The sequence below is a fragment of the Mastigoproctus giganteus genome, chromosome 7 (genome assembly GCF_048544385.1).
Source record: "Mastigoproctus giganteus isolate SK-2022 chromosome 7, ASM4854438v1, whole genome shotgun sequence".
Classification (NCBI taxonomy): domain Eukaryota; kingdom Metazoa; phylum Arthropoda; class Arachnida; order Uropygi; family Thelyphonidae; genus Mastigoproctus; species Mastigoproctus giganteus.
In genome coordinates, this window is record NC_143581.1 from 195,259,833 (window position 1) to 195,273,098 (window position 13,266).

General features: G+C 37.9%; 1 protein-coding gene across 2 annotated transcripts in view; it reads left to right on the top strand.

The window, feature by feature from the left end:
• Positions 1–8,226: 8,226 nt before the first annotated feature.
• Positions 8,227–13,266, top strand: part of LOC150083516 (uncharacterized) — a 74,368-nt gene continuing 69,328 nt past the window's right edge. The window contains exon 1 of one of the 2 annotated variants that reach the window (XM_090378052.1): positions 8,227–8,822. In XM_090378052.1, coding sequence (XP_090234178.1) covers positions 8,712–8,822 — 111 coding nt within the window. In that variant the 5' untranslated portion in view covers positions 8,227–8,711. The remainder of the gene's footprint in view (positions 8,823–13,266) is intronic. The other variant, XM_090378050.1, reaches the window with a different exon arrangement.

Sequence of the window (13,266 nt, forward strand, 5' to 3'; positions counted from 1 at the left end):
GTGGATGATGACGAGAGAGGTAGCAGAAGTAAAAGGCAAAGGAATGGGTTTTAATTTCAGAAAAGGAAATTACGATGCCTTAAGGTACTACATGGCCTCTATTAACTGGGTAGATATCGCGCAGAGAATGAATACAATTGAACTGTGGTACGCTTTTAAAACATTAATCACAGATGCCTTGAATGCGTATATACCATTAAAAAAATACTCCACGAGAAGGGTTCCAAGTTGGATGAATAGTGAAGTTGCCACATTACTTGAGCAGAAAAAGGTGGCATGGAAACGTTACAGAGCAATAAAAAGTACTGAAGCCTATAACAGCTACAAGGTGATGTGTAATAGAGGCACAGAAAAGGTTCGACAGGCAAAGGCAGTTTATGAGAAATCACTAGCAAACAGAGCAAAGAGGGGGGATAAAGAATTCTTCACATATATAAATGCCAAGAAGAGCAGGACAAACCAGATCGGACCTTTACGTAAGGGAAAGGGGATAGTAATAAATACACCAGCTGCCGTTGCAGATGAACTCAACAGTTATTTTGCATCGATATTTACAAATGAAAAGCCTTTTGTGGCAATGGGAAATTGTGAGAGCGAAGTTAAAAAATATGTAAATAATGATATTGAAATTTCGCAAGATTATTTAATGAAAAAACTTTCAAGCCTACAGACTAGTAAGGCTCCTGGAGTTGATGGAATATACCCTATAATCTTGAGAGAGGCGGCAAGCGAGTGCATTGAACCACTGAGGCTGGTTATGCGAGCATCACTAGACTCTGGGGAGATTCCCTTGGATTGGAAAAGTGCAAATGTATCTCCCATACATAAGGGTGGCTCTAAAAGTGAAGTGGGAAATTATCGACCTGTCAGTCTGACTTCAGTAGTAGGGAAAATCATGGAGGCATTGATCAAGGGTGGAATTCAGGATCATTTGGATCGAATTGAAATTCTCAAGGATACTCAGCATGGTTTTGTAAAGGGAAAATCATGTTTAACAAATCTGGTTCGCTATTTCGAAAGGGTCACTCACGAGCTGGATTTAGGGAATAATTTCGACATTGTTTATTTAGATTTCAGCAAAGCTTTTGACTCAGTCCCACATGAGCGGTTGCTTTATAAGCTGGAACAGGTTGGAATCACTGGGAAAATCCTTAGATGGATAGAAGGATGGCTTCAGGGCAGGAGGCAGAGGGTTGTGATAAATGGCTATTCCTCAGATTGGGTTGATGTAAGAAGTGGGATTCCCCAAGGATCAGTATTAGGACCACTGTTGTTTTTAATTTTCATAAACGACATTGATGAAGGGATAGAGGGCGTGATGTCTAAATTTGCAGATGATGTTAAAATTGGTAGAGTAGTTAATGATCACTGTCAAGCTGAGCTTCTTCAGAGAGACCTAGATAGACTTCAAGAATGGTCAGAAAAATGGCAGCTGTGCTTTAATCCAACAAAGTGTAAGGTATTACACCTGGGAAACAGTAATCCCAAAATAACTTATTCACTTGGTGGAGTTCAACTAAACCCAGTACTGGAGGAAAGGGACTTGGGTGTTACGATACGGTCAGACATGAAATTCTCTGAGCATTGTAAACAGGTTGCAAGGAAGGCCCATGGTATCCTATCAATGATCTATCGAACTTTTGCAAGTAGAGATAGAGACGTGATAATCCCATTATATAAGGCCTATGTTAGACCACACTTGGAATACTGTGTTCAAGTATGGAGACCGCACCTAAAGAAAGACATCGAGCTTCTTGAAAGGGTGCAACGAAGGGTAACTCGCCTGGTGAGATCGGCAAAAGGGCGTCCTTATGAAGAAAGACTTCGAATATGTGGGTTGCAGAGTTTGGAAACTAGACACCTTAGAGGAGATTTGATTGAGGGGTTTAAGGCTCTGAGAGGCATCAGTAAAATGAATGAGGACAAAATTTTCAAGATTATAAATGATGCTAGAACTAGGGGACATAAACTCAAGTTACGCGGGGAAATGTTTAGATTGGACTGCAGGAAGTTTTATTTTAGCCAGCGAGTTATAAATTACTGGAATAAGTTGCCCTCATGGGTGGTAGAGGCCGACAGTTTGGGGAAATTCAAAGGTCATCTGGATAGTACTTTCGGGTAAGGGAAGGCGCATAGGATGATAGGATTAATTTCCTTTTTATTTAATTTTTAATTTCATTTTATTATTTTTATTTATTTATTAATTATTATTATTTATTTATTTATTTAATTTTTGTTTTTATCATTGTTTTGTTCGGATTTTTTTTTTTTTTTTTTTTTTGGCTGGTGCAGCATAAGCCATAGGCTTTCTTGCACCATTCGGCCGTTACTAATACTAATACTAATACTGCGTTTATACGTTCTGTAAATTGCGTGTTCTGATGAAAGTTACTGTTTGCTGGACGAAAAATCAGAGTTCCAGGAGAAAATACCATGCTACCTTCGCCTGAGACTGATTAACTCAGCCACGTTGTGAAAAAGGCCCATAAAAATTCCTCACGTCATCGACGAACTCAAACTCAGGGCTTTTCCACCCGGTGTAGGGAGGATGGCGATTCAACCTCGTGCTACCCACGAGGATCATAACATTGGCCGAGAATTATAACAATTAACATTAATCAAGAGATATTCAGGAAACTTTGTCTCTCCTTCTGGAATGTGTCTGAATGCACAGACATGTAGGTGTCCTTATAAATATGTATAGTGGATTGAGTGGCATTGATGCTCGAGCCCACAAGAGAGTTTCATTTGCTATATATCAAAGCCAACAAGAGATGCGATTTTGAGAAGTCGGTAATGGCCAAATACACTGTCCAGTCAAAACATTATGATCATCTACGTAATAGTGGATATGTATTCCTCCTGCTTTCTCTTATCTTGCTAAAACCAACTACAGTATAACGTTCGCCATTGTTAAGTAGCACAATCAACTTCCGTCTCAAAGAAGAGGGGTCTAATTTCTGGGCGACGCGAAACGGCACACCACACTCCATTTTTTTTTTTTTTTGACGATCTAAGGGCGTGTCATGAAGAATACAGCGATTTTTATTAATTCATATTCTTGTGATTTTGCTATTGGCATTGCCACTCAAGTGGAGTCTTCAAGGGTAGCACAGTGGTTATAATCACAGTCTTCACCACACCGGGTGGAAAAGACTTCGAATCCAGTAAATGAGGAGGGGAACTTTTATGGGCCTTTTTCACCATGTGGTTGAATTTAAATTAGCCGGTCTCAGGTGAGGGTAGCATGGTTTTTTTTTTTTTATCAGCAAATAGACCACAGAACACACGCAATTTACAGACGGCGCAATATGGCCTAAGTTACTGATGTGCCTAAACCCCTACAACAATATAACAATTCAAGTTGAACCAAGCTTCGTCACTGAAGAAAACACAGTAAAAAAGCCAGTTCCATTTGAATTAAAGTTGCAAGACCAGTAATAGTAATGCAATTTTTTTCCTCTATGAAGTTGTTTTTAATTTCATTTATTACATGAATACGATAGGGACGAAGACTTAACTTTTTAATTGCCTTTGGTGTACTTGAATAAGACATACCCATCTAAGATGCAAATCTTTTCAGAGATTCTTTGGGTGACAGCAATAAACGCTGATTAACAACTTCCAGTTTTTCTGCACCTAGAAATGAAAAGAGTCCAGTTCTCTTTTTTCAGGAATGCTGTCTGTTTACGAAAACGGATCAGCAATCCCAAAATTGTTGATTTATTTGTCACTGGTGAATCGGGATATTTTTCTGGAAATTCGGCAATGACGTCACAGGATTTTGAATAAAAGTAATATTCAACCATAAATACAAGTTTAGACAGGGAATATATCATGAATAACCACTTCGTCACGAATAACCACTATGAATGAGTTTATGCGAGTGTAGCATAGCATAACAGCTACTGTTGTGCATGGTGTGATATACAGTATTATTACCGTTGTACTTTCGTTAAGAATGGCGTATGGTACCAAAGTGAGAGGAATTAGCTTGTGCTTGTTCTTCATTTTAGAGATGTAAATTTGGAATATTTCCACAATTTACAGTCATAATACACTGATGCCTCATAGCCTTACTTACTTTTGAGAAAAATACACTAGCGTTCAAAAAAACTGCATCAACTTGAAAAAAGTAACATTTGTAGTGAAACGTATAAGATATTGTTTGATTGCAGTCATTTTGTTTGTCACAAAGCAAAGGTATTGCGTAAAATAATGCTTCTATTGCATCAGACAGTAATTGCAAGGCGTTGCATCAGCCGTTTCTATAAATACGGCGTTGGAAGGGTATACACGCTCATTAGTATCCCGTTTTGCGGAGGTGTAAGCATGGCTCCATATGGTTAGTTGACACCAAGAAAAAAAAAATGTAGCTCTTGCTCTGTCCCAGGAAGGGCTTTCTACGCATGCTATCGTTGTTAAAATACGCTGCCACCAGTCAACAGTATGCCGGGTGCTGAAATTAAAGCGTGAAACCGGTGATGTGAAGAGAAGACCTGGATCAGGCAGTAAGAGAGTAACTACGCCTTCCCAAGATCGATATTTGAAACGGCTATGCCTTCGTAATCGCCATTAATTCCTCTCATTTTAGATCAGGAGTTAGTGCTCCTGATCTAAAACTGGACTTTGATATGGCCTCTGGTGTTGAAACAAGTGCATGAACTATTCAAAGACGGCTTTCTAAATGTGGTCTGCATGCCTATCGGCCCAAGAAGTCTTTGTTGACCCAACAAATGAGGAAAAAGCGACTTGCTTGGGCTAAAACGCATGTTTCATAAGAGCAATGGACACCGTCATCTTTTCTGACGAATCGAAATTCAACCTGCATTTTTTTTTTTTTTTTTGTGTTTTTGTGTGGGCGGCTCCTAGAACAAAAGTTCATCTCCGCCTCGTTGTTCTGTTCAGTGTTTACAGACTCTGTCAAGGTAAGGCCAGTGTGTCGTATAAAAAAAAAAAAAATCCATTCCACATAGAAATATCCCATGCTAGATGAAGTTAGATGAAAAGGAAGGCAAGAGAGAGAGAGAGAGAGAGAGAGAGAGAGAGAGAGAGAGAGAGAGAGAGAGAGAGAGAAGTTTAAAAGTTTTTCATCCCACACAGACTTGTAAAGACAATCCTAATTTTCTCAACTGCGTTGTCACTGGAGATGAGTGTTAGATGTTTTGGTATGACCCAGAGACGAAGTGCCACACCATGCAGTGTCCAGAAAAAAAAAAAAAAAAGTTGTTTCCAGAATTTCAGGATTAAGACAATGCGGATCATGTTTTACAACGATTAGGGTGCGATTCACAAGGAATTTGTACCCGAAGGGGAGAGAGTGCTGCAGTCTATGTACAGGTACTTCTTCAAAGTTTATTGAAGTGCATTGTGAGACCACAATTTTGAGAGAAAGACAGCTGGTTCTTGTTGCATGATAATGGCCCCGCCATTCTAAACTTGTTGTGAAGACATCTGACAAAACATGGCATTGTACAGATCAACCATCCACTCTACTCTCCCAATCTAGTACCAGCAGACTTCTTCTTTTTCCCAAGGTGAACACTGCCCTCAATGGAAAGCGATTTCAGGATGTTGAAGGCATAATGAAAATTTCAACCTGCATGGCTCGGATGGGAAGCGATATGTCAGAAGACGAAAATCGGAGGACATACCATCCTGACTGCATAAACACCGACTTTAAAGTTCCCCGCCGGTCAGATGGTCTGGGGATGCATAACAAGCAAAGGGGTGGGGTGAATTAAGTTTATTAACGGAACGGTGAATGCAGAAACCTACACTGCTATCTTGGAGGAGTGCCTGAAACCCTTTATTAGGGATCACCACACAGACGTCCAAAACTGCATTTTTCAACTGGACTCAGCACCTTGCCACACAGCAAAATTGGTACGTTTTATGCTATTTTGATTTAATGATGAGTTTGTCTTCTTGTCTCACAAGGCTTAAAACATACACCAATGTTTTCCCTCGTTTTTTTTCCTTAAGGTGCAGTCATACCTCAGAAATGCTGGCATTACAGTGTTGGACTGGTCCGGCAACAGTCTAGATTTGAACTCTATTGAAAATTGCTGGTACATAATGTCGTCTAAAATTGCTCAGAAGAAGCCAACAAGTTGGATTCAGCTGCAGGAGAGCATTGTAAGGGTGTGGTACCACGAAACTGTGCAACCGTATACACAGATGCTGATTAGCTCTATGCCAGATCGTTGCAAGGCTGTACTTGCAGCTCGAAGAGGAACAACAAAATATTGAGGACTTATTTGGCCGATTTACAGTACATAATACTCTTACGTTAACTTGTCATTTCAGTTTATACACGTAAATGCAATAAAATGTATGTTTGGTTGTCATGATTGCCATTTGCATGATTTCTCATATTTCCATTAATCACGCATTTTACCCTTTGGGAAGATATTTATGGCAATTAGGTATATCGGGGGGGGGGGAGTTATTGGATTTCATTCACAGAGATATATATATATCCCATCTAACAAATGCATTTCGAACATTTCTGCAACCCACAATGCAGCGCAAAACACATTATTTGCAAAATTCACAAGTGATGCAGTTTTTTTTGCCCGCCATTGTAAATAAACACACCTATCTGATAATCCGGCATCGTAGCGGATCACATATTCATATTGCAAAATGTCAATGAAACTAAACGTTAAAAAAAAAAAAAAAAAGTGTTGAAATCGATTATCGGAACTGATAATTTCCAGCATTCCACCACAAAGTAAATTCAGTGGATAAATATTTAGAATATTTGCACGCATCGTATGTCATTGTATTGTAATACAGTATTTATGTATCAGAAATTGTTATTTGGAGGTTATTTCCTTGTTTTTCGAAAAGAAAAGATTACAGTAAACTGTTCTTTGCTCTTATCATAAATAACAATTAGAAACAAATACTGTAGCATCTGTAATAATAAACTATTTAGCAAAAAAATGCTGTAATATTAGTTTTTAAATAGAAACTATAACAATTAAATGTAAAATGCTATCGCAGAAAAAAAACAAATTTTAGATGAGAACATTACGGGTTGGTAACTTTTTAGTAATAGTAGTAGAGGCATGTGATGCAAGAAAGCAAGCGTATAAGCTTATGTAGCATCAGCCAAAAAAAAAAAAAAAAAAAAAAAATTCACACAACCATTCCCTCTAAATGTTTGTCCAGTTCCTCCTTGAATTTATTTAAGCTATCAACTTCCACGACAGATGGAAGTTTGTTCCAGCAATTAACCACCACCTGGCTAAAGGCAAATTTCCACACATCTATTCTACAACTATCTTTCCTCAATTTGAATCTATGCCTCCTCAGGTTCGTAATCTGAGCAAGTGGAAGAATCCCATCAGAATTCAGCGTGTTCAACCCATTATACACCTCAATTAGATCACCTAGCAGGTGCCTAGTCTCCAGCCGCTCTAGTAACAAATTTTTTTCCTGGTAACTTTTTAGTTCATAAAATAGTGCAAACAAAAAAGAGAAGAATCGCCCTCATTTTTAATTTTTATTTATTTAAATTTTTAATAAGTTGCTTGATAAGGTGCCTTTGTGCGGTGCACAACTGCACGCGTTGGAGCTGGCTGAAACCAGGCTAAGCAGTTCCTGTATAATCCCTCTTATCTGGTCGAAGTGATGATTCGGATTAACGACAAAGCAACTCGGGCCACAAGGCGTCATTGTAGTCTGTAACTTTTTTATCCTGAATGCACATCTGCTTTTGTGTTCAGGACGAAGAATCTTACATATTTTTAGACCTAAAAATCATACATTTCTGAGACTGACTAACTTAGCTCTATCTGAAAAGTTCTTGATAACTTGTAGAAATTCGAACTGTGATCTTTTCAATCCGGTAGTGAGTGATATCTATTTCTCAATCAATTGGACGGCATAAGAATATCAAGTTATGATTTCTGACATTTATTTATTTTTCATATGTGCAAAAAGATTAATATTGAGTTACCAATGTTTGCGTGTGCGTGTGAGCGAGAGACAGACAGTCAGAGAAGAATAAGATGATGAAAGTAAGAGAAAAACGAGAAAAGAAAGAAGAAAAAAAAAGTACAAGAAAGGGGGTTAAAAAAAAGAAAAGCGCATGAGAAAGAAATCAAATAATTAGAAATCGAGAAAACAGGTAATAGAAATATACGATATGGAACTTTCTGGATCCACTGATTCCACTTGAATTAACAATCAATATAGCTATCAAAATATCGCATTCGCCTCCTCTTTCCAGCATAATGGCCTCGACCCTATACGGCTCAAATATTCTAGAGTTTCCTATGGAGGAGCGGCTATAAACAAACTCGGCTACGTTTAAATATAGCAGAGGAGTGCGGATTTTGGAAAGCCGGTCGAGTGCGCGCACGCCCATACGGACACACAAGTAAGGAGTATACGATCTGTATGAAATCTCGGTGCAGTCAGCCACCCCTTGTTAGCCTCCGTTTTCGTATATGTGCGTGGGAAGAGCTCTGGAAACTCACGAAACTGGCAGCATTTCGAGCAGAATCTGCACCGCCACCCGTCTGTCGAACGCGCTACCCAGGAATAATACGCATACTTATGAAAAATTAGGAAGATATAAAACGTGTTATATTCTGTGACATCTGCAACCTTGCAGTAATTATTAGGTCATCGAAATCGAATTCGCCTACTTCAACAAAGCCCGAAAAGAATCCTGAGTGGTACTAAGAACACTTGAAATGACGGGAAGAGGAGGAGATCGCCTTACCGTCCGCTTAAGTGGTGGAGGACCATGGGGGTTTCGGCTACAGGGTGGAGCAGGAACAAACCTTCCGCTGACTGTATCGAAGGTAAGTCATTTTAACACGTAGGATTAAATATGCATTGCACAATATTTTTATTAATATATGATATAGGGTTAAAAATCCACATACAATAGCACAGTTTTTGGATTAAAACGCAGAAATATCTTTCGTTTCTATCTAGTTGCTAAGCAACGTTATTACTAAGCACGCGAAAGATATCTTTTGCAGCAGTTAAACGCTCTTTTCACGTGCTACATGTTAAAAGGGAAGGTCATAAAGGTCATAACAGCAAACGAAAAGCTACATAAAATTAAAAGAGGAATTAATACAAGCATTTCACCAGGCAAATTGGTTATTACTAATCTCCAGAATGAATATTTCTACTTCTACACGACCCCACAAATGCGAAATACGGGAATACTGTAGACATCGAATTATACGGGGTGGATGGGAAATAAATTTGTGCGGATAATCCGCAAAACAAAAGAAAAACTGGTGAATGTGACAAAATTGTAAATTTATTTACTCACATAATATATTAATATTTAGAAAAGTAAACTATAGTGAAGAAACTATACAATATTTCAAAAAGGGCACAATGAAGTTCTTCCGGCTCTTGGTTTGCCTTCCTGCGAATGTCAAGTAGAGACCTGTTAAAGTTGACATTTATCACTTTTTTTTCATGTTTATTGATAAGACGAAGTTTTTTTTTTTTTTTTCAAAAGAAAAAGCAATTCTTTTCCGTTTTGAGTGATAGACGCACACTGACACAAATTAAAAAACTTGGAGCAGAATGCTTAAACCGACTGTACAATAGTCAAGAACATTACAAAATGAAATAAGAGAACACCACGTATTTCTTTTTGTTATCTGACTTAAGACTTCTATGGGCTGTAGAGACCATGGTTAATTCGTACCCGGATAATCAAGTCTAAGGTATGCAACTTATTTCTACTGCGAAATGTCTGTATTAATTTCAGTGGATGCATAAAATTAAATTTTGGCTATCAGATATAAAATAATGCACGAAATAAAAATCAGTATTTTAACTAGTTATAAAATTACTATAACTCTTAAAACAACATTAAACAACTGTTATAACATAAATGACAACAAACGACTATTGAACCAGAATAAGTACAATAAGCGCATTATGTAATACGATTTACAACATGCTAATTTATAGAGGTGACGTAGAGCCTTGAGTCCATTGATTGGCCATCGCGATTAAATAATTCGCGCATTCAGCCATTTATAAGGTTACAAAATTGAGGTCAGCGTACATATTTGGAGCAAAGTATCAATTCATGCGCATGAATACTGTATACGTAAGGTATACATTCATAAGGACATTGCTATAAGGTTCGGGGTGGGGGGAGGAAGTTTTAAATTGCTAATTAATGTAGTACTTTTGACATATTTTAGGAAGCCACGCACGTAATGAAAGCCAGAATTTGTCTTCTTTTTTTTTTTTTTTGCATATATTCATGCATTTCTAGTAGAATGTCCTTCGAAAATGAAACACTGAAATGGCCAATACAATTAATAACAAAGCAAACACTTGCAAAAAAAAAAATATATTATTTTATAATTATACCATCCTTATTATTTGTTGTAAAGTACTTTTGCACATCAGTGGCTTACAGAAAGGAGACTCGTATATAGATGCGCCTTTATCTTCACTCTTAAAGAGAAGACACCAGTGAGCTCTGCGGAACTTCGGTTTTCTGTTATGCCAGCTAAACACACATACACTATACTGCTAACTAAAATCCAGACGACTGCAAATCCCTCCCCCCAATACCGTTCCAATGCATGGGCCGTGTGGACAGTTTATTAGGTACAGCGGCCTAATGGTGAGTAGCACCTCCTTTAGCCGACAGAACAGACTCATGTCGTCCGGGCATGGATTTCACGAAATTATGAAAGCGTTCCACAGGGATGCTGGCCCATACAGACTCGCATCGCATCTCGCAATTTCTTCAGATTTGAAAGCGGTGGAACCCGGCCATGAATAGCTCGTTTCACCTTGTCCCACAGATGCTCGATCGGGTTGAGATTAAGTATCGGTGGAATAAGGTAGTAGTCCAATGAAGTATTAAAGTTACTTTAATACTTGTAAAACCATTCCTAAACGACATGTCTTATCTTGCGGGGAGTAACCGTTACCAGCATGATAAACTATGAACATGAAAGAATGCACCTAGTCAGCAAAACCTTCAAGTAAGCTGCAGTGTTCAGAAAGTTGATCCTGCGGTATCGGGGGGGGGGGATAATATGTGAGATGAAAACACTCCCCACACAACCACCATCAGAAACGATAGAGTTGACAATTAATACGATGGGTACATTGATTTATGCTGCTGTCACGTGATCCTGCGTCAGTACGGAACAGCTGGAATTCAATTATTCGGAACAAGCAACTTTTTTTTTTTTTTTTCCCACTCCTCAAATGTCTAGTGTCGGTGTTTCTGTGGTCACTCTAACCGAAACAGTTTGTTTTTAGCTGAGAAGAGTTAAACCTAAACCCGGTGAGGCCATCTGGTATTCCGAAAGATCCGCCATTTGTTTGATAAACTTCAAGATTCATTTCATTGACCACTCGCATCAACGCACTGTTTTTGACTATAGTTTTCTAGTTGTTGGGCCATTCGCAGCATCGACACTGCTTGGCGTGACTATTACGTAAAGGTGGCAATATCCGTGATACTTGCACACTGGGACGTCTGATGGCAACTATCAAACAGTGTTCAAAGTCATTTAGGTCGCTATGTTTGTCCATTCTTTAGCAGAATTGCACATATCACACACAGTCCCTCAGTATTTTACGATACTGATTTATATATATAGCTCCGTACGGATATGTGAGGCTGTCTCGAACGGTTGGTTGTTTAAAGCTTTTATGGCGCATTAGGTCTCGAAGGGAGTAGGCTATTTCATGTTCCATGGATAATGGGGAGATGCACTTGATAAACTGGCCACTCAATGTATCAACACAGAGAAACTCAACTCTGAGTTTTTCTTCTTTATTTTTTTTTGAGAAAAATCTTTCTTCAAATGCAACAGTGAGAGAAACGTAATGTCATAATATCCTATAAACTATTGGAAGCATTTTCACAAACTTCTTTGGGATCCCAGAGGCTCACATCTGGTGAGTATGGGCTTGGCACACCCAGGATCCTGAGCTGGATATCATCATTCTTCTTTTTTCTTGGTGATTTCCTTCTCTCTCTCTCTCAGGGTAACTCAGAAATTTTTTTTGGCTGGTGCAGCATAAGCCTCAGGCTTTCTTGCACCATATAGCTGAAAAAAATAATATATATATATATATATATATATATATATATATATATATACATGATTATATTAACTAAGGTCGGTATTATTAGAACACACTGTAGTGAGCGGATTTCGTAGAAAAAATATAGCTACTTTTGTGTCACTAATCCAGTCTTCGCCAGTGCTTCTGGCTCACAGGTTGATAGAAATCATTTATTTTTGTTCCAGCAATATTGGTATCTCCAGTGTTTCATGAATAGTACACAGGTAGCGAAAAGAATGCCATTTTTCCTCACAGGTTGATGCAACTTTTCTTTTTTCTCATGTTTTCGCTCCCTCCTCTGGTTCTCTTCGCCTATGCCTGAATAAGGAGGATACATAGTGCGTGTATTGCCGTATATCCTCCATTATAATTTGCATATATCGTAATATGCAGTAAAAATAGAGATATAATTTTACAAAAGACAAAATTAAAATGAAATGGATTCACCCAAAAGGTAACCTGCTGGCATATAGATTAGACGGATTCTTTTCTTTTGTTAGTCACTATGACACACGTATCTGACACACAAATAACTCAAAAATATGAAATAAAATTGTGTTAATACAATACAAATAATAAAAATAGCAGTGTATAAAAATAAGAAGATGGATAATTTAATAAAGTGCAATTTCTTTTCACTCTTAAAAATGTGTGTTGAATTAGATTAGTATTTGACTGATCTATGGGCTAGTTCGGAAGTGGTACTTTTGTGTTAGGGCTAGTAGGAAGTGTAGAAAGTGCTACTTTAATGTTAGAACCATTAAAAAAATAAATAAATGTAAAAATATTCAATGCCACTTAAGTTTCATTCAATGTCTTAAGAGCTGGATATCATCATTCTTCTCTTTCTTGGTGATTCCTCTCTCTCTCTGGGTAACTCGGGAATTTTTTTTGGCTGGTGCAGCATAAGCCTCAGACTTCCTTGCACGATATGGCTAATAATAATAATAATCTACAGTAACACTTAATTAGGAAGAAAAAATGGTTTTTAGAGAAAGAAATGCATATTTAAAATTTCATCTGAAATATTTTCTATATTTTTAAATAAGAGCGATTTAATTTTTCATTAGTAAACAACTGATATGACCTTGATATGACATGGGAACCGGTAACTAAGGCTTCTAGAGTATCCGGTTGAAATCTCGTAGGAGTGATTTACAGGCACGA